This window comes from Meleagris gallopavo, chromosome 2, assembly GCF_000146605.3.
Source record: "Meleagris gallopavo isolate NT-WF06-2002-E0010 breed Aviagen turkey brand Nicholas breeding stock chromosome 2, Turkey_5.1, whole genome shotgun sequence".
Lineage (NCBI taxonomy): Eukaryota > Metazoa > Chordata > Aves > Galliformes > Phasianidae > Meleagris > Meleagris gallopavo.
In genome coordinates, this window is record NC_015012.2 from 77,258,898 (window position 1) to 77,281,234 (window position 22,337).

General features: G+C 35.2%; 1 protein-coding gene across 2 annotated transcripts in view; it reads left to right on the forward strand.

Moving 5' to 3' along the window:
- The window catches only part of IBTK (inhibitor of Bruton tyrosine kinase), a 57,073-nt gene that overhangs the window by 21,224 nt on the left and 13,512 nt on the right, over positions 1–22,337 (forward strand). Inside the window, exons 10-25 of one of the 2 annotated variants that reach the window (XM_003204387.4) lie at positions 563–740; positions 1,837–2,011; positions 2,828–3,424; positions 4,261–4,347; positions 5,276–5,358; positions 5,457–5,494; positions 7,228–7,324; positions 7,717–7,818; positions 8,664–8,781; positions 10,289–10,349; positions 11,175–11,302; positions 13,616–13,728; positions 14,317–14,465; positions 14,933–15,108; positions 17,347–17,439; positions 18,708–18,866. In XM_003204387.4, the coding sequence (XP_003204435.1) occupies positions 563–740; positions 1,837–2,011; positions 2,828–3,424; positions 4,261–4,347; positions 5,276–5,358; positions 5,457–5,494; positions 7,228–7,324; positions 7,717–7,818; positions 8,664–8,781; positions 10,289–10,349; positions 11,175–11,302; positions 13,616–13,728; positions 14,317–14,465; positions 14,933–15,108; positions 17,347–17,439; positions 18,708–18,866 (2,354 nt within the window). Of the gene's footprint in view, positions 1–562; positions 741–1,833; positions 2,012–2,827; positions 3,425–4,260; positions 4,348–5,275; positions 5,359–5,456; positions 5,495–7,227; positions 7,325–7,716; positions 7,819–8,663; positions 8,782–10,288; positions 10,350–11,174; positions 11,303–13,615; positions 13,729–14,316; positions 14,466–14,932; positions 15,109–17,346; positions 17,440–18,707; positions 18,867–22,337 lie in introns of both variants that reach the window. The other variant, XM_010707695.3, reaches the window with a different exon arrangement.

The following is a 22,337-nucleotide window of genomic DNA, read 5'->3' on the forward strand; positions in this document are numbered from 1 at the left end:
TGAAGGCATTGATGATCTGTATGCTTGGGTATATATGTTCACATTTATGTTGTATGTTCTCGTGTTTGTTTGGTCATGGCCTGTATCTACAGAACCTTGGGTGGTACAAAGAAACTGAGTATTTTTGTCGGGTGATCAGCAAGATATAGTTTACGGTTTTTGGTGTGCTAGTTTTGAATTTGACCTAGCTCATAAACCAGGCAGTTGTACAGATTTGTAAATCAACTGGATTAGTCTTGTTGCTTGACTTGTCTTTATCTTTTGCTGTCCTTATTGAAATGTAAGTAAAAACTGCCCTGTAGATGACAGTTACAAAGATATTTGAATATTCAGAGAAGGTTTTCAAATGCTCATCATGGGCGAATGGAATTCAGTATCATGATTTCCCCCACTTTGCACGTGGGTTCTTTTAATAGATGCTTATAATGTTTTAGGATAAGATTTAGAAGAATGTCCTTCTCCTTTTATATGTGACTTTGAAATGGCACGTTCCTGCATTTAAAAATATTATAGTACTGCTTTTATATGATTGCTCTGAAAAATACTTCTACTGATATTACAGATTTTTTGCTGGAAGTCATCTAATAATTCCATGAAGCAGTGTCGTTGGGTGTATGGCCGACAAGTCTTCATGTCAGATGTTGCTTTGAATAGAAACGAAATGATGTTTGTCACACAGGATGGTGAAGCCTTTACTGGCAAGTGGCTAGAAGAAGGAAGAAAAGTGCTAGAGAAGAGAGGTTGGTAGTGACTTCGTAATTTTTTAAGTACTTGAATATAAAAGATTAATTAAACCTGTACAACTTTATTTTTTTCTGCTTGATCTAACAGTATTATGTAGTAAGTTTTCTCTGTGACTAATGGTTGGTTCGCTGACCAGCAGTGTTTTCTTTCCTTTTCGGTTAACCATCAGAGATTTCCAGGAAGAAAACTACTTCTGAAGAACAATAGTAGCACAAATGTTCAGTATAGCAATTTTGTCACATATTAAATGACTAATCCTAGAAAACTGGTGTTGAACAAAAAGAGAAGTATGTACTCGCTCGTACTGCTTAGTTAGGGGAATCTTACTTTGTTTCCCAGACCTGGGCATAATATGGTTTCCAGACAATTTCTTCCTTATTAACTTGGCTCACATTGCTGATGGATTGTTTTTTGGTGAAGAAAATGCCTCTCTACTATAGGACGGGATTTTAATTTAATGTGTTGGCTCTGTTTATAGAAGTGCCATAAAAATCTATAGACAGAAGTGGATTTGCTACCAATCTGGGCTGTGTTTGTGCTTTACAACTTTATGTTGCAGTTCTGCTTTTGATACCTGTATTACATCTTAATTTTTATGCTGAAACGGACTTAATCTTTGACAGCGAAAAACTTTCCTCTTGATCATTGCAGAATTGCATAGTAGTTTTGCTCTGTCACTACGTGCTTTTATTCTATGTATCGTACAGTAGCTCCTGAGTGCATCTCATTTTCTTGTTCTTTGTCCTGGTGCTGGTATGTATCTATAGGCACAATGTTCTTCCCCCTCATTGTTGTTCTTTTTGCAGCTTTAGTATCTTTTAGGAAACTTCAGAATCCAGATTTGCTGATATGTTGACTAGGTGAATGTTTAATCGACATTCATGAGTGTTTTGGAATGAATGAGAGCTTCTGTGTGTTTTTTTTTTTCTTTTGAAAGTTTGAGTGGTGCTGAGTGAGCTGAAATCTTCAGCATAATCTAAACTTTATTAGTGACTGCATCAGTGGACTTGAAGTCATAAATCTTTCCATTTTTTTTAATCAGTTGTATTTCAGTTAGCTTGACCTTCTTGTTTTCTTGTCTGTTTTTAGCAGAGCTAGTATCAAGCCTTCCAAATGCTTCCACTGAAATGTCTTGTTCATATGATACAAACAATGTGTATGAAAGAATTCGACTTCAGAAACTTGCTTTTGTTCACCGAGCTGTTAGTATTTCCACAGATCCTAATGGGTGCAATTTTGCTGTTTTACAATCAGACCCTAAAACAAGGTATATCAGTAGCTGTTATTTTTCTTGTGTGTTTGTGCATGTGATAATAAATTATTCTGCTTTCAGAAAAGCTTATTTTTCAACACATATGGAAGTCATAATATATATAGTTATCCATACTGCCAGACAGTAGCACTTGCGTAGAACAGCTAATTACTAACAAATTAATAAGCAGAGGTGTCTTTGAGTAATTAGGATAGGTAGCATTGATATTTTAGATGAAGAGTTTAGGGCAAGCATTTGCAATCCATTTTGTAATATAGTGTGATTGTAAACGCTGTAGAAACTTATTCCCTCAGTAGTCATCAGTAATCAACTTTTAAATGACAGTGTAAAGTGGATCTTTGGGGGAAAAAAATGTTGAGGATAAAATAGAAGACCACTGAACGATATTCTCTTAATAGTTTCCAGTATATCTGATATAGGACTAAGTATCACCTTTTGTTCTTATTGCTTTTAATGGTGATATGAAATATTGCAAACGTTTGTGGTTTTTTTTTTTCTTTTGAAAAATGAGATGAAGATAAGATCTTCATAAAAAAATACATGTTGTGGGCTTAATTATAAAGACAAAAGTGCTGTATTTGATATTCCAATATGTATTTGATATGACAGATCTTACAGATGTGGTTTAATTGTCTAAGTAGCACAATATTAGCTCTTTCTGTAAAAAACAGAACACAAAATTTCGAGTAGTTAAGCAATGAGAAAGTAAAAAGGAGACTGCCTTACCCTTGCCACTAAGCATACTGTTTAAATTTTCATGGAGTTTGTAAATAGAGGATTTTTTTTTTATGGGTGTAATTTTTTTTCTAGTCTCTATGAAATTCCGAGTGTGTCACTATCAAGTTTTGGAGAGGATTTTGGCAAGCTCTTAGATGAAACAGATGAAATGGACAGCATCCATGATGTGACTCTTCAGATTGGCACCAGAACTTACGCTGTGCACAAATACATCTTGGCTGTACGCTCTGACTTCTTCAAGAAGCTGTTTGTTTCCAGTGACAGTCAGCTAGAAACTCCAGATGTCTACCGTAAAGATGAAGATGCTGTTGGATGTGATCTGTATGTAATAGAGAAAGTTCATCCAGATCTGTTTGCATACCTTCTGCAGTTCATATACACTGATACTTGTGATCTTCTGACTCATGGTTACAAACCAAAAATCCTACATAAAGAAAAATCAGAAGAGTATCAAGATACTTTAATTTCTAACCTGAACAAAATGAGTTTTGATGAAGATGTTAATAGGAAGTCTGCATTTGAAATTTACAGAAATAATCAAGTGCAAGTTTTAAATGAAAAACAGAAGCACAAATCTAAAAAAGGCAAAATTATAAGTGAAGAAGCTAATCTCATAAAAATGTTACAGAGTGCTGCAAAAAAATTTGGACTCAGCAATTTAAGTGGAAGGTAGGTGAAAGTAAATGAATTTGTTCTGGCAAGTTCTTCACAGAGTTTTTGTTTGTGCTGTTAGCTTTTTATTAAAAGGGAAGAAAGATCAATTCGGTTTGCTAAATCTGCTTTTTCAAGTATAAATGCTTTAAAAACTTTGTGTTGCTTTATATTGAAGTTTAAATTCCTGTTAAACTGATATGCTCTTAATGTTACGTAGTAAAACTAATGGAAATCAACAAATACTTAGAATATGTAGAATTGTATTAGTCATTTTTTCCCACATTTATCTTTTTGTTTCAGTGAAGATGAACTACTTCAGGGCAGGTGTCTTCAGTGTATTTTTCACAAATACTAAAATTAATCAGAAAAATGTGAATCTACTGCTAAAAATAAACATTCGTGGTAAAGTTGCCATAATAAAGCACTTCCCTGTTGGAAGTACATTGCTCATAATCTGTGAGCAGTGCTCCTATATCTTTACTATTTCAATTCACAAGTCTTCATAACTTAAAAAGCTGAAACGTGCATCTCTTCCACAGCACTGTCTTTGCTCAGATAACTAACTGACTGGTAGTAGAATGTGTAGCTTCTAGATTTTTGATTGTTATGATGGACTTCAGTCTTCAGTACAGCAGTACAACTTTCATAAAAATAAAAATATATGAAAGATGTAGAATTAATTTCAGGCATATTTTGCAACTGGCCTTTTGTAGTTTTCCATGACAGATGGAATTATTTTTCAGTTTTATAGGGTGAATGGACTGAAGTGCTATTACTTATTGAAACTTATTCTTACTGGTTTGAACTTTATACTGATTGTACTATTTATTACTGATGTTAATGATTTGCAGATTGGATGGAGTCAGGTTAGAAAATGGAAAAATTAATGTTGTCAACAAGAAGAATGGGAACAAACTGAAGTTTAATCAGAAAAAATGGTAAACTTTTTCAATTAAGCTTTCCTCACATTTGCTATCTTGTTCTTTCTTTTCTACATCTCATTGTCTGTTAAGTGTCGGCTAAGTTTTATCAGCTGTATTTTAGCTTCTGGTGTATGCTTATTCCTTTCACAGTAACTGATGTTTATTTTCTTTGTAGGCCTTCATGTAGTTATCTATGTATTAGTAGTCTGAGATGTGTTATATATAGTATGTAGTTACTTCTTTTTACTGTACATGAATTTGTTCTGCAGATTAACTTGAATGCTAATGCCAGGGGAAATTCTGAGGGTAGTTCAGTCAAAAGCAGTTAAACCTCTTGCAAGTAGGCTTGCTGTTACATTAGGACTACATTGATTTGAAATAAAATGTGTAATTTTTTTCTAATGGAAAAAAAAATCAGAAATATCTTTCAGTGGAAGAAATTCTTTACACTTTCATCAGAGGCTGTCCTTCCTTTGATCTGATTGGGATTTCTATACGCAAAGGCTTGAATAGTCTGCCTATGTAATCAAAGCTATGATGCATAAAAGTAAATTTTTCACAGGTTTTGAATTTGTTTGCTTAAAATGCTTTGTTGAAGCTTGTAGTAACTATTAATTTAATGGAAATAACGAATAACACAGGTGCCTGTGTTATTGATTGACTAAAATTAGCCATAATTTGGTCACAGCTGTTTGAAACAGCAATTGACGACTTTTTGAAAGAAAAATCTGAGAGTGCCTGCCTTTTGAGAAACTGTACTTTGGACTTCTCTTGAAATTTTCTTGCCTTTTCTATTAGGTTTTTGTTTGTTTGTTTTACATTAAAGTTCAAGTGTGCATATTATGTAAGTCCTCACTTACTGAAGTAAGCATCTATTTGTAGAGTCTACAACTTACAGGTCTGATGAACAGTCACAGTTTTGATCCTATTAAATATCTTCTAGTTCATACCTCTGCGATGTGACGTTGAAGTCTTCAGATGGAAAGGAATTCCCTTGTCATAAGTGTGTACTTTGTGCAAGACTTGGTATGTGTGTGTATATACATTTATATATAATATGTAATATTTGTCTTTTGTTAACTGGATTTTTATTGGATCTTGAACTGAAATGCCTTTCTTTACAGATTATTTTCACAGCATGTTAAGCAGCTCGTGGATTGAGGTAAGCTTACCAATAATCAAAAATGTGTATGGTACATTTTTATGGCAGCAAGTAAGGGACAGCTTTTTAGTTTTTCCTGGTATAACGTACCCTAAATACTGGACAAGAGAGAAAGTTGAATTCATGGATCCTGTTTGTTAGAAAAGAAATATTTTTAGTTATTCTGTAATTGTACTACTGAGATTCTGTATTGTATGAGAATAATAAATCTAAGATTGAATATCAAAGGAGATAAAATTATTATTTCAGCAATTTGTTTTGAGTTAGTTCATGGATTGATGCTGGCCTGTTCTTGGAGGATACTGATGCCTTTGGATGTACTACCATTCATTTTCTATAAAATATCGTAAAATTTAAATAAAATGCTGTACTCATAGGTACTGAGTGAAAAGTACAGTGGAATCAAAAGTTAATGTGTAGTATCTCTATTTGACTTTCACTGTCAAGGCTATTTCAATTAGTCTTCAGCTGCTATTCCAAAAGGCATTGATCTTCAGTTTATCTCGGTTCCTATTTTCTGGCTGTGCACCAACATCTTAATAGTTAGATGATCTGGGAGATCTTTTTCAAGCTTGATGTTTCTATGATTCTATTATTCCATGTTTTTTGACATTGAGAATTCATTTTAGATGCCTCTGTTTCAGTATCTGAATACAATTAATAATGATTATTGAACAAGGGGAAAGGTGTAAATGGCTGAGTATTATTAGGGACTGAAAGCTGAAACGTTGTTTGGGAGTTTTCTCAACTTCACGTAGCTTTTTTTTTTTTTGGCAAGATGTAAATTGAAGGACTTGGCAAAATACTGGTAGCACTTGTTGCTAAGTAACAAAACTTTTCCAATCCTCTAAGTTACTCTACTGCTTTTTCCTCAGTCATCCACAGGAAAATGTATCTGAAACACAAAGCTGAGTAATTAAAAAAATAAAAATCAAAAATTAAATTGTTGAGTGTTCGATTCATATTAATCATAGCTATATTTGTTATGTGTAGATTGTCAGTCTATTATTTTGTAAGTCAATCCCAATTGTACAATACTCATAAGTAAAACATTCATAAGTAAATATTTTCTGAATCAAGGGCTCAAGATATTATATGAAAATGTCAATTTTCATAAGAAATTTTAAAGCTAAATTGGGTGATACACCAGTACACAGATCAATCTTTTACTATCAAGCTTTGCTGCAGTACCGGCTGAAATAAATAGAAGTTAAGCAGTGACACTGTGTACATTTGACTGATGACAGTTACTTTAGTGGTTGATGCCTGCTTAATGGTTAGGATGATTCTTCAAATATAGGGATTGCTGATGACCCTGTTTTCTGTGGGATTAACAGTAAAGGCTAAATTAACTGTTCAGTTTTATTCTTAAATGGGAATAGACCTAAATTTCACTAGACCTTCTGTACTGAGAGGAAAGGAGTTTAGTGCTCTGCTTTTAAATAATTCTGGGTAAATACTACTTTTAAGGACAGTTTTTAGGGAAGATCATCAAATTGAAGAAATACTGAACTGTTTCATGACTATTTATTCAGAAGTTGGGCAAGACTTTAATTGTTTTGCTGCAGTCATTTCTTAAAATTTGAATGGCTGTTGTCCAAATGCTCAAATAATTTTTTAATGCTAAAAATGTGAACCTCAGCTTGAACGATTTGCTAAATGCAATCACTGTATTAATTATTTATTTTATTCTAAATAGTCAACTTCTTTTTTCCCTTCCTTTTGCGTTTTAGGCTTCCTCCTGTTCTGCTCTGGAAATGCCAATGCATTCTGACATACTGCAGATAATAGTAGATTACCTGTATACAGATGAAGCACTTGCAATAAAAGGTACCAGTAATGTATTTTCAGCTCATTTGTATTTTCAGTAGTTCCTGCAAGTTTTATATATTTTTTAAAAGTAATTCCATAGTTAGCATGCTTGTGTTACGTCTTCATCTAGAAAATCCAAATTGGCGTGACTTCAGATTCTGAGGCTGTTTGCCCCATGCTTTTTTGTACCTCTTTTCTGCTTGTCGAATTCAGTTTTCCTTCTCCTTCTCCTTCTTAAAAATAAATACACAAAATAACTTTCTGTACTCTTCTGTAAGCTATGCCTTGTGCTGTGAAATTCCATCAGAATTTCCAGTACGTTTGTCCCCTGTAAAAATCTTGCTGAAGATCAATTGTAACAATTGCTTATATGTCTTGCCCATGGTGCTTATGTGATGCTTTGTTTCCAGATTCTCAAAATGTGGAATTCATATGCAATGTTCTTGTGGTAGCAGATCAACTTCTTATATCCAGGCTCAAAGAGATATGTGAAGTAGCCATTGCAGAAAAACGTGAGTTCTGCGATTTCTATTACAGTGTTTCAGATATTAAAATATACTTTTTTTTAGATGTTAATGTTATTGCATTTTCTTCTATATCTCTGCACACAGTTACTTGTTTATTCCTTTGCACTGGTTACCTTCTGCTGTTAATTGTACAGCTGTTTACAATTGCTTTTTTTAGTCAGGGTGAGGTTCTAGATTAGCATAATCTTTCTTTCATTATGCTTCCTTTTCTTCATTACCTCCTCTTTAATAAAAAAATAAAAATAAACCAAAATTTCATCAAACCTTTATTTCTACCAATTTTTGTTTTCTGTTGATTAAATTCAAACTTCCTGCCATTAAAATAGGACAAAGTAATTTCCATTTCTGTCCTGAGTACTGAGTTCTACTAGTAATTCTGTTGTTTGTTTGACGTGCTGTTTCTTACATGGATACAAAGGTCTACCTCTTCTAGAAAACACTATATACTGTTGCTCAGCTTCATATGCAAAATCAGCATACACATTCTACTTGTCATTTCTTGATTATTATTACTTTTTTTTCCCCCCCACACTTTTTTTCTTTCTTCTGGCTATAGAAAGATTTGAAGATTTAAGAAGACTTATATGCTGTTTATGAAACTTTCAATTATTAACTTTATTTTTCCTCTTTGTTTTGATCTGCTGAATTTCAGTAAACTGAAATTGAAGTATCTGTAGGTAGGACCTTTCTATTTTTGTGATGGAGCACTTGTGTTCATGCTGTTGTGTAGTTATGTGGAGCTTGCTGTAGTTAATACTATGCAGTAAGTCTTAAAAATTGCTACATGGGATTGCACTGTGTTACTAGTTTGTTGTGTTGTCTCTCCGCAGTTACTTTAAAGAATGCTGCTGAGTTGCTGGAGTTCTCAGCAATGTATAATGCTGATCAGTTAAAACTGTCCTGCATGCAGTTCATAGGACTCAATATGGCAGCTTTGCTTGAAACAAGGTAAGGAGGGATGCAGATGAGCTTAGGTACATGTAAATATTCCAGGAAGGCAAATTTATTGGAAGTAATAGGAGCAGCTAAAGTGCAACTGTGTGCTGCTATCTTAAAGGGAGGATCATTTTTGCCAAACATGGAGAGAGAATGTAGTTGCATATGTGTACGTACTATACAAGTTCCAAGAAACTGTTTTCCAGTCTGGCATGAAAAGCTTGAATTAAGGGTTAAACTTCTCTTGAATTTAATGGGCTTTGACATCAGGCCTGAACTTGTTCAGTGTTTTACATTGTCTTTAAAGATGCATAAAATTGTGTGCGTATTTTTCTGAATTTTTTTTGTTGTTTTGTTTTTTGTATGTGTGATATTTACTGTGCTGTCTGAATTTATGTTGAGTAGGTTAATTATAGCTGGTGTGTCTTACAAGAATGAGTCATAGGATGGCTTGAGTTGGAAAGGACTTCAAAGATTGTCTGTTTCCAACTTCCCTGGCACTCACTAGATCATGTTGGAAAGGATGGGCCTGCCTTCTAGTAGTGTATATGCTTTAATTGTCTGCAGTGAAGGCTGAGCAAATGATTTACTCTCGCTTTCCAGAAAAATTCGGCTAAATTCCTGTGAGGTTAAAGGTGTTCTCTGTCACTGCTTTCATACAGGGCTTTGGGTTACTTCCAGAGTAGGTAACATGTTTTCAGAGCAAGCTCACTGATCTTCTTTCCTAGCAAAGACTTATAAATAAATTAATTTTTATCACCACTCTTACCTGTTTTCCTAGCCTTTTATCAATAGGAGTTTTTGGAGATCTTTGTTAACCAGTTCAGAATGCCAGCACTTCAGTTCTGTGTCAAAAAGATGTATCACAGATACAAGAATTTGTCAATAGTGTCAATTTTCTTCTTCACATCTTCATATCTACATACATTTTAACTTTTTATTTTGCAGAGGAGAGTAAAAATGTATTAATGTTGTGTTCAGCGTTGTTCTTAATTAAGATTTGTTGGATTTTAAGCCCAGAAAGGACATGCAGCATTCTTACTTAGAAATCTCTGTTTTAATGAAAATACTGTCAGTGGGTGGCAAGTCTTCTGATTTGAAAGGCTTGAGACAGATGAAAATGAGCCGTGACAGCATTGTGCAAGGAAAGCTGTTCATGCAGATAAGGCAGAATTTAGTTGGGTAAAATCTTGTATTATTTTTTGGCATAAGTGTCAGAGGTTATCATGGCTGATTTTTACAGAAGAATTTACATGGACTTGGAGTTTAAGTACCTGTCAAGAAAACTTGGAAGTATGCAGAAATAGAGAAGATAAAGCCACAGTCAAGAACTGATTATTAAGTAAAAGTGGTCTATTTAGAAAGTTTATATTTTTAATTCTGCCTTACAATGAATGCATTAACTCAAGTTCATTTTCTTCCTTCTATTTCTGAGACTATATATGCCTCAAAGTGAGATTTGTTTGGAACATTCATTTGGTTTTTTCATTAACATGACTTATATTTTATTTATTTTTAGGACTCTGGATGTCTTAAGTGAAGAAGTTGTAAAGGATCTTTCTGTTTATTACAGGAAAATGGTGAGTCATACAATCTCAGTGTAAGGTTAGGTTTAAAATGAGATCAAGCGAGTAAGATGTATATACCTGCAGGGATTTTAGATGACATGCTGAAAGGAGAACATCTGACTCAAAAAAAACCTATTTCCTGTTATTATGACTTCCATGGAGCTCATATTTTCTTACTTCACTAGCTAATAGTATATTTCTTTAAAGTAGTTAAATTGCACATTTATATATTAAATGTACTTGCTAATTAACAGTTTTTTGTGTGTGGAAAAAATAAAAACAAGCAAAATATGTGGAAAATATGCACCTGTTACGTAGAAGGAAAAGAAAGCAAAGGAGACTTGCCAGTGAAAAATGAAGTGTTCTCAAGAAATGTTAAAATCAATGAGAAAAATAGTGCAAAAGTTGAAATTCCATGCATAAAGGGAAAACCAAGAAACATTACACTGTTATGTAGTTAAAGAATAAAGGATGTAAGTTTGCGTAACCCTGAAGTATTTTCTGTCAGGAGTTATAAGCAGCTGGGAACATATGTAGGTCACTCTAAAACTAATGCCTCTTTTTTTTTTTTTGTGGAAACTTTAACAGCCACAATGAATACAATAACACTAGTTGGTAGAGTAGATTCTCAGCTACAAAACACTCTTCTTCAACATAGTTGCCAACATTAGCCTTAGCCTACTTAGAAATGTAACTGAAGTTTATAAGCTGTTTAAATAATTAATTACTTAATCTGTAAAAGTATTTTAAATAACTATCATTTTGACCCTTTCACAAGAGATCAAATATTTGCTAGCAAATGTAAGAGTAATGGTGTAATAACTTTTGCAACTACAGATTCCTGCTATGGTCAGGAGAGTAATTACGCCGTATCCAGATGGACCTGACTTAAGTTGTTTTGAGCCTGAAGAGGGAGAGAACTTTGTTTTTATAAGGGAAGAAATGAATACAGAACAGAATTCTCAGTAAGTATCTGTTTTTCATCAACATTTTTAAGTGAGCTATATGTGGTGTTTATTTGCCTTTGGACGGTACCTGGTTCCCTTCAAGATCAAAATTGAAATATTAGAAAATAAGATAAATGATGATTTCAAGGACTGTTCTCACTTCCCTGAAGTATTGTACACTGCAGTGAAAAACGCCTCCCCTTACCTCCAACTTACTGACAGAGTAATGCTGGATGCACAGAGACAGACTGGAGAGCAGCTCAGCACAGAGGGACTGGGAGGAGTGGTGGTGACAGCAGCTCCTCAGCATGAGCCAGCAGTGTCACCTGGCTGCCAGGGTGGCAAACTGCAATTTAGGGTGCATTAAACGCAGCGCAGTCAGCCAGTCAGAAGAGGTGATTCTCCTGCTACCTTTAGTGTTGATGTAGCCTCAACTTGAATAAGTGCGTGGTTCTGGATTCTACACTATACAAAAAAAAAAAAAAAAGGTGAAGGTTCTTGAAAGCACCCGGAGGAAGGCAACAAAGCTGGTAGATTGGGCAGAAAGCATGTGCTATGAGAAGAGGCTAAGGACATTGGGTTGTCCAATATAGAGAAGAAAAGGCTGAGAAACAACCTCACTGTTCTCTGCAGCTATGTGAGGAGGGGAAGCAGGAGGAATGTGCTGGGCTCTGCTCCTGGGAACTGATAACAGAATGAAAACAGCAAAGTGCTATGCCAGAAGAGGGTTAGACCAGGAATCAGGAAGCATTACTTTACCATGTGGGTGATCAAGCACTGAAACAGGGCTCCTAGGGAGGTAATTGATGTCCCACGCTCCTCAGTCTCCATGAGGCATTTGGATAATGCCCTCATTAATGTGTTTTAACTTTGGGTTAGCCCTGAAGAAATCGGACGGTTGGAATGAATATTTATAGGTCTCTTTCAACTATGAACGGAACTATCCCATCCTATTCCTATAAGAATGTGAGCAAAGGTAGCAAAAAGGGCATTGAAAATAACATTTAGGTGTTGTGCATATGTGACAGCACCTCTGTATTTATGCAACCAACTGTGAAGTTCATTGAACTTCATTGAATTAGAAATTGGGAGATAAACTTGCTGTTTTTACTGTACTATAGATCTGTCTGAAAAATACTTTTTATCTGCATTTTTTTAAATCTTATTAGTATGTCATGAGAAACAACAGTCTTTGTAGTGCAGAGAATTTAATCTGTCATGTTATAGTGGACGCTTTCTGGCTGGGGAATAACAAAGCAAATTTCCTATGGTTAAGAACTGTTAGAAAATGTAATCCAAGCAACTGTTGTTCAGGTAATTTGACCTTGGTGGTTTACTGGAGTTCTGTTATTCTTTTTTACAACATTTATCTAATAGGGAAGTGACACCAATAGGGTTTGAGGAGACTTGTCAGGCTAACAACATGCTGCTTTTCTGATGAGGAAGTTTATAACTACTTTGTTTTTTTCATAGTACAGCTTTTTAACTGGGGAAATTGACTGTAAAATCTGCACAACTGGAAAAAATTAATTTGATATGATGACTTAGTAATATAAAGTTGTATTACTCTCAACTACTTTAGTTAAGAAATAGTAGGCCAAGGGAACTGTGAGACTGTCTTGTATTAGACCTCATGCCATTCAGTGTTCCAGTCTTTGTGTGGACTATGTGATAGGAATGCAAAGCTTTAAAGAAATATATATTTAAGGTTACAATATTGATGCAAGATTGAAGTTGGAGATGTTATTAATTTGATTCTGAATTTCTAATAGTTGTGTTGAAATAAAGATACCTTTTGATTCCATTGTCCCTGTTATCATTGGTAGTAGGAACAAGCGAAGTTCTAGTAACATGACCATATGCCTGCTCTATTGAAGCAGTGATGTTACTTTGGTGTCAGTATCTGTGTGTGGGGAAGAGTTACTTTACTTTCAGACACTTTCTGACTGATACATACTGGAATGTATACATACTGGAATGCAAGTTTAATCTGACCTAGGTGGCAGTGCCAGTCTATGCAGCAACTGTCTTCCACTGTCTAAGCACAAGTGTTTGTGCCATGGAACAGATCAGAAACAAAATCTATGTGAGAATTTTTTTTCCTTTCTCTCTTAATTTCCGCCTCTCCTCCTCCCAGTAATTTAATAAGTATTTTAGGTAAGCAGGGAAGTGTCAGAGAAGAAACAAACAAGCTATTGACAGTTGGTGGGAGTAGTTATTGCTCTTTAAAGTGTAACTACAGCTGCTGGCTGAAAAACTTGACATTGATAGTTCTGAGACTCAATTTTCTTGATGCTTTAGTCTATCTTGTACTGTTTTTGCTTTTAATAGGGAAGCTCTTTTCAAAAGGGCAAAAACTAAAGCAAAAAAGAAGCCACGGAAACGCTCTGACAGCTCTGGTGGATATAATCTTTCAGACATTATTCAGAGTCCAGCCTCTACAGGTCAGTGGGAAAGATGTTCCTTTCAGTTATAAAGACAGAACATAAAAGTTAATTTGAAATACAGTGCAATTTTTATACTTCACTAATTCAAACTTGAAAAGTTTTGCAAGTTGAATTGCTACTGAATTTGAACATTGAATTCTGAAGACTGAGTTGTTTGAAAGAGTGGTTATCACCTTAAGCTTGTGCCCAAAGCTTTCAGTAGAAGCATGTTTTTTTGTAAAAGGCACTTCCCCATATAGTGGAACGTTTCTACTCACATACCTTTCTCTGGAATATCAAATAGTTTACTCACTGTTTGTTGAAAATATTAAGGAAGACTTTTTTTTTTTAACAGAAAATTGTCTATTTTATTTTTCCTGAAATGTATGTCACAAGACAGAGCGAGAGAACTAGAAGCAATACCAATCCTATTTTTTTAAAGAAAGTCTGCTTGAAGTTATTCTTGTCTAATATACTGGGATAGGTAATCTGGTTATTTTATACCTATAATATGAGGTTAATAATTTTTGCTTTGCTTTTTTTAAAAAAAAAATATTTAGTCCTGCTTTGATGATATAATAGTTTTACTCTGTGCTTATTTTGTAGGCTCCATAAAACTGGATAAAACCAACTCGATAGAATCGCTTCCAGAACTCCTAACATCTGACTCAGAAGGTAGTTACGCAGGAGTGAGTAGCCCTAGAGACTTGCAGTCCCCTGACTTCACAAAAGTTTTTCATCCAGAGAGGACTGAGGTTGGATCTCTTTGTTTCTAGCAACTTTTTTTTGTTATTTATCTAATCCATCAAATGACAGTTTGTATTTTTGGGGTGTTTCTGAGAAACTATTGTCCTTAAAATTGAGAGACTTTGGCATAAGAGGCAAAGAAACGATTTTGAAATAATTCTGCCTGTCTGCCTGTTCATTTCTGCTTTAGAAATGAACATCTTGGAGTAAATTTTCTATTATCAAGTTACATATTTGGACTTAGATCTTTCAGGGTGAAATATGAATTAAAAGAAAAGATAAAAACTGAGCAGAGATTCACTAATATTTTGCCTGTTCTTATGGTATTTTTTAAAAGATTTTTTTCTCATATGCATGTCATCCAAGATGCTTATAGCATTGTATTTTTTTTTTCTGTGGGGAAGAATGTAAGAATATTTATACAGAGTTTTCTGGCTTTGTGTTTTATTTTTATGTATGTATTTATTATTTCCAGGTGAAAGATAAAGCATGCAGTCTGGTTATGAAAGCCTCTCAACAGAACAAGGAGATGAAGTCATACAAGGGATCATCAGCACTGACGCAGTCTGTTCCACAGTCTGTTCCACAGTCCATTCCCAGTACCAAAAACAGCTCTGCAGCCTCTCCCAATTGGGTAGCAAGCAGTTTCAGGTGGAGTAAATATTGTGGTGCCTTACCTAGCTTACAGTCATTATTTCTTCCTCATGTGGTAATGAGTGCTAGTAACATTCTGTTCAGACTACAGAGTTCACTGCTTTTCACATTTGATTCATTAATTAAAAATTTTGTTAGTTTTATTGGTTCTTTTAAAAATTATTCTTTGAGACACTGTTGATAAATGCTTTTTTTATTTTAAGTGCTATCAGTTTGGACTTCTGCTGCCTTTTTTAGAGGCCTGCTTTTATTGTCCTTTTGTAAAATACTTAGCAGTTTTCTGTGGAATCAGGTGATGCTTGAGGCCATTGGAAACACCATTGTGCGTTGACATTTTTAAGCCGTTCTTTTAGACTACAGTGTATTGTGAAAAATCAGCACTGCAGCTTTAACTGATGCAGTAATAAAATAATTGCCTATTAGTTTTTATCTGTAGCAGTATCTGCATGCGAAAGTGGAACTATAGTTACCGTAATAACCTGAAGATTCGTCTTGACTCATTGCTAGTAAAAGCTGAATAGAGAAGAGATTAAGTACTTAAGGAATCACACAGTGATAATTTTCCAGAGTTGTCTTATCCTCTATGGCTTTGTGGCTGATGTCCTTTGTGAATACAGTTAATCTATAGAAGTCCAACTCTGAAATGTGTAGTTTAGACAGCAGAATCCATTAAGAATGTTTTGTCTTGCCACATATTTATGCAAGCATAGTTTGTGCAGAGACTATTTGGTCTTTAGACGTGGTTGAAGGAAGTTCCACCTTCATCTTACAGAACATTTTTTAGAAGATTACAGTGAAAAGGAACAAACGAAACCATAGGTGTTTATTGTAATATCCCTGTACCTCTATGGATTTTCCTTATACTTTTTCTTTGCTTTTTCTAGTAATGCTGACACGTGATGTCAAAAAACAAAAAAAAGCAGGCAGCACTGTTGTATAGTTTTTTAAGGATTAATGGTACATTTGGTTGAAGTGCTATTGGAAAGCAGTGATGACACGTACTGGTGTGAATTCACACTGATTAATTCACAGAATCACAGAATTGTAGGGGTTGGAAGGGACCTCTAGAGATCATCGAGACCAACCCCCCTGCCAAAGCAGGTTCCCTACACCAGGTCGCACAGGTAGGCGTCCAGGCGAGACTTGAATATCTCCAGAGAAGGAGACTCCACAACCTCCCTGGGCAGCCTGTTCCAGTGCTCCGTCACCCTCACCGTGAAGAAGTTCTTACACACATTCGTGCGAAACTTCCTGTGCTGCAGCTTATGTCCGTTTCCCCTCGTCCTGTCTCCACGTACCACTGAAAAGAGACTGGCCTCACCACTATGGCCGCCACTCCTCAGATATTTATAAACCTGAATCAGGTCCCCTCTCAGTCGTCTTTTCTCCAGGCTAAACAGACCCAGTTCACTTAGCCTTTCTTCATAGGGGAGATGCTCCAGGCTCTTCACCATCTTTGTGGCCCTCCGCTGGACTCTTTCCAAGAGATCCCTGTCTTTTTTGTAGTGGGGAGCCCAGAACTGGACACAGTACTTAGTCTATTACAGTTGGTTTTCTGTAGGGAAAGACAAAGTACTGGTTACGTCTGATTTCAGAGTTTGTCTTTGTAACCTAGTTGTAACACAGCTTTGTTTATATATGTCTTCAAATGCCCAGGTTTTCGTTTATAGCTTTATGTAAATCCAGACATTTCTAAAATTTAATTTGCATTCTTTTCTATGGAAGTTTAAAAAAAGATCATTTACAAAAAGGAAACTGATTTCTACTGTTTGAGAATGTAGCTGGTGTTTGGAGAGAGCTTTCAAATTTCACTGCTGTGTGAACTAGTGTTAAACAGGCTCTTGAAAGAAAGATCAGTTCAGTCTTCATGAAAGAGCTGTGAGCAGTACCTTTCTAATACTTAAAATGGATAGTTGACTACTAAATAAGAATCCTGGATTTAGGTATCTGATTTTTTTTAAAGCAATGGTAGTTCACATTTTTTTCATAGCATTTTGAGTGTTTTTATAGCATGTTCTTAAATAGATATATTCATATATTCAATAGATATTCATAAATATATATTTTTGTCGTAAACATTGTATTTGTTGTTTGCCATAATGGAGCAAACAGACATAAATTATACATCCCATTACTGATCTTACGTATGATCTAGAGAGTTTCAGAGAAGGGTGGAGGTATGGAATGTAAGTGAAAATGAGTGCCTTGGAAGGTAACTTGTTATTTTTTATTTAGCCCTGCCAGCCCCCCTGCTATGGATCTAAGAACTATCATGGAAATAGAAGAAAATATGCAGAAATGTGGAACAATGCCAAAGACAAATTCAAGGTTAGTAAAAACAAACAAACAAACAAAAACAAACAAACAAAAAAACAGCCAAACAAACAAAAAACCAGCAAAAATTCAACAAAACTTATAAAAGAAAAGTGTGATCAGGCCATTATGAATTTATTCAGTGATTCTGGCATTTCATACTTGAAAAGGAACAGGAGAAAAGATGTCATGTTTGTTCTTGAGCAACTTTGTTTACTTCATTATAGTGCTTTTTCTTTAGGAATTCAAAATTTATCCCTTTATTTTACTGTCTTCTTTAGTCAACTACTGCAAAAGCATGTCTAGCACACTAGAAACTAGTGTGTTAAATAATTGGTCTGCTTTCTGAACTGCATTATTTTCAACCAAAAAGAATTAACTCTTTCTTGTCCATAGCTTAAGAAATTACTTCTTGACCATAGTATATTCAATTCTGAAGTTCCTGTCTTATGTTCTCTGACCTCCCCTGTCACCTGATGTGTTGATATTCATAGTTCTTGCTCAGTCAGAAGCAAGGGTGGTTCTTGCTTTGAAAATTACCTCTAAAATATAGTGAAAGAAATAGACATTAAACCAGATGCTTATTAAGTGGTGACATACGGAAGAGAACTGGAGATAAGTTCAGCATAACTTCAGCATCTTTAAAGTGTAATGTTCTTGTAAAATAGAGCCAGGAAAATAGTCCTGGAATGCTTTGATCAATTTCTGTATTTCATAAGAGAGAAATCTAGTCAGTAACAAATGCTTAGGGTAAATTTGAAGAAAAAATTTGGTTTGTTTGTTTTATTTTCCTTGTAAAGGGTTGTTCTCTAGGTAGATTGTAAACCAAATAGCTGAGAATGAAGAATCAAAACAGCTTAAAAAACCAAATCACTAAATAGAAAATGACTATATTCTGTTGTATACATCTTTAGGCAAGAATATTTTTGGCTTCAGGAAGCAAGTTTCAGACAGTCCCTTTAAAAAAAAAAAAAAAAAAGTCAAAACTAAAAAGTAGTCTTCATCTGGTGGTAGAGCTCTCTTAGAGACTTTTTTCTACTCTGCGTATTTTCATTCATAGGAATCAGTAAGGGATAGTTTCATGGTTTCTTTCTGTCACTTGATTCTTTTTGATACTTCTTTTTGCTCCCCAGCCATCCAGCCCACCCCTGGTCCATAGTCACTTCATTTAAAACGGTATTTTAGTCTAGGAAAGGAATATTTCTGAGTAGTGTGCAGGGTTAAAGGCAAGTCATCTGAAAGGGCTCTGATCTCACATGTCTCTTTGCAATATCAATTCACAGCAGAATGGCTTCTCATGGAATTAAGCTTTCTCAGAAGCAAAGGAAAATGATTGCACTGGCAGCAAAAGATAATGGGGCAGTAACTACCAGCACAGAGCCTACTCCACTAATAACCATACCACCCATACCTACAAAAGTTGCGAAGCTAGGAAATGCATGGTATGTTACATTTTAAAAATCACTTCTCAGTTTTGGATGTTTTTTCCTTAAATAATTTCTTAGAAGCAATTTCTTCCATAAGTGACCAGCTTCTGTTCATTAAAAAGAATAAGGATGTTTGTATGTATATTTGGTAGTAAGCCCAAAAGGGGTGGGGGCATGCAGTGGTTGCAGTTTAGCTGTTGTTTAAAGTTCTACTACAGGTAAGTCAGTAGGTACTGTCCCATCTGGCTTTTGCCTGTGTGTGATGTGGTATTTGCAGGTGGTAGCCAAGTGATATATAGAAAAAGAAGGTAGAACACAAGCTTTGGAACAGTCAGAGGAGATTATTGGCAACCTTTAGGAATGCTGCTTTTCTTTGTCAAAAAATTAAAAAAAAAAGTCCTTCCTGGAGGGAAGGGCTAAAATGGTTTTGTTATAGAGTGAGTGATGAATACTAGTGTTAAGGATTCTTTTGGAGTGTAATGTGTTTGAAATGATTTTTAGTGCAGATTTCACACAATTAGAATGTTTAAATAAATATCGCTGTATCAAACAAAACAATTATTTATAATCTGGGTTTACAGCAGTGAAAGATTGCAGCTTGCCTCATTTAAATTTCTTTTTCACATTTTGAGTTGGTATGGGATGAAATCTTAGAAGCATAACTGAACAAATAGCAATGAGCCATGTGAATTTAATATATTTATTTACTTAAAGAATAAATATCTATGATGGCTAGGATTCCACCAAGGATTTATGAAAGCAGGGGCAAGAAATCTTTGTAGGCATATGTTTATCATGAGTTGTTATTAGAAAAAAATTATACTCTGTGTACTTCTGGGATCCAACTTGCAGTTACAGGGGTATGTTGCTATAGCAGTATGTTAGCCACAGTTTTAATCTTACTGCTAACATTATAATTATGAGTAAACAATGTATAACCTAACATCTACAGTGACAGTGTACACAGGTCACTCATGCTCATTTACATACCAGTTCACGTGTCCTTACAAACCCTCTGCCTTTATACCCATCAGTGGTTGGTATGGAAGGAAAGTCTTCCACTTGTGCACCACCTGATGGATGGCATTGGGGACATCCATGCTGATGTATGAGATCAGTGTGGCTGTTAATTATATGGACTGGGATCTGCATGAGTCAGTTCTTCTCCTCATGAATCCAGCAAGGGCAGGGACCTTTCCTCTGTATCAGTGGCTCTTGCCTGAAGTCCTCAAAGGAACTTCACCGAACATCCCTTACCATGGCTTGCTCTAATGTTAGTGATGGCTGCTGTAAGTGTTTCAAGGGCAGTTTCAACGAGGTATCTTAAATGTCATCAGTCACTTTCAATTTTTGTTACATAAACAAAATGAAGCATAAAGCTTTACAATATTTTGGGTGCCAAGGAAAGGGGCTGTGAGATAACACAGGATGGCATCTATTTGGTCGTCTGTATTTCTCTTCTCTCTTTTGTACACAGCTGATAGATAAAACCTGAAGTAGGTTTTGGAGGACATTTTGAGGAGTTTATCTAGTTATCTGAATATCTTCAGAAGTGTTTTTTGTTCCTTGAGTCCTAATTTATGGTGTAAGGTAGATGACTCATTAGGTGTACTTATCAACTTAATCATGTCGATAGATGCCTCTAGATTATTTTTGTCTGAATACAGAAAATAAGATAGTAAAGAAACTGATAAAATATGTAGAAAACTATGGAGTGTAATTTCCTTAGTTGGACATCTTGTTAGGCTGTGCTGACTATTCAGATTATAGATCTATTCTCTTATGGCTAATTTGGCTAATTCTTTACCTACTGGGTGTTGTTTACTTTTAAGCTACCAAATGCCTGTGAACTTTTCCTTACAGTTAAAAAGCAAATACAGACTGTGTTTTTTTTTTTTGAGTATACTTGGATAGGTCTGTCCAGAAAATATATTATATTCTTGAGCTTTTCATTAAACAGTTCTTGAAAGTGGCTGAGTTTTACTGTGTTACACAATCTTAAGTGGACGTGCCAGAGATTCCATCAGGAGGATGGAATCCAGGCTGTTGCTTGTGTGGTCACCATGCACGATTCTGTATGTTCCTCAGCAATGTTCTGGCTGCTGATCTGGAAACTGCCAGTAGCTCCAGAATTCTAGAAAAGTGGGAGGTAAATAAATATTTTAAATTGTTCCTAGCTTCTGTAAAAGAGCATTTGTTGAAGAGACTTTAAGCTTTAGGAGGCAAGCCATCAGTTGTTAAAAGCAGTTTTTCTATGTAAAATGTAGAAGAGTGTTACTCCTCTAATATCATATTTGCAAAGATCTGGTCTGTACATTCACAAAAGACTGTTAGAGGGCTTCTGGCAATAGATGGAGGTTTCCATGCATGCAATACAGTCAAAGCCATAGAACTTGCGTTCCAATGAAATAAGATATTCATCTTGGATGTGCAGTGAGACCACTCGCCAGAAGGGTGTGGGACCTTTTGACTCTTTCTTGGTTGACTAATGCACAGTATATTGTACACCATGCCCAACTTTTCCACCAAAAGCAACCTCCAGTTTCATAGCTAGGGAGTGGTCTGAAGCTATGCTACCTCCTGTGAAGAATGGTGGAAATAAGGGAGGAAAAAAAACATAAAAATGAGACAAGCAAACAAAAAATAATACTTGGAGAACATGAAATACGAGAAGCTAGCTATTTGGTATGTATTGACTTTATTAGTTCTCCAGACTTTGATCATGAATGGTAGGGCTTTTTGTTTTTGTTGTGTTTTGTTTATTAAACTCCAGAGAGCCTGGCTTTTCAAGAATGGAAGTATAAATTTAAAGCCTTTCTTGAGAATTCATATATATGATGTGTTGGTTTTTTTTTAATGTTTAGGTATTCAGTTTATTTTAGCTCATTGTGATCAACAGCTGTTTTGGAACTTGACACTTGGATATTTGCAGTTACAGATTAGAAAAACTTCCTCCTTTTTCATTTTTTTAATGTATAGTGTTTAAATTATACTTAAATGTTACATATTAAATAGGTATGACTGTATCAGGCAAGCTTAGAGTTGTTACTCTTAGGAAAACTTGTAATGGTTTAAGCTAAACCATTTTATGCTATCCCTGTTGTTTTGAATAGGATCAGAGTCTTTAAGAATGGCACAATTGCATTGTTTTTTTTTTCTTGTTGGTAGTATGCGTTTGTTTTTGTTTTGGTTCTGGGTTGCTGGTGAATCTGATTTCAGTACAGAATTTTCATGAAGACAGGTTATTCAAACTGTTAGCAGCAGGAGGCTTCTGTCATGGCAGATCCCAGAAGAGCTATATTCCTCCTTGGTGTAATAAGCTTGGGGAAGTTCTGGTAAAACACTTTCCATGGTTCTTTTAAGTCAGCTGACAAGTTGGAATGGAGGATGTGTAGAATGACTCCAAGTTCCATCTAGTGGTTTCCATTCTACTTCATATGCCTACAGCGCTGCTCAAGCAGTAAGAAAAACATAAAAAATAAAAAA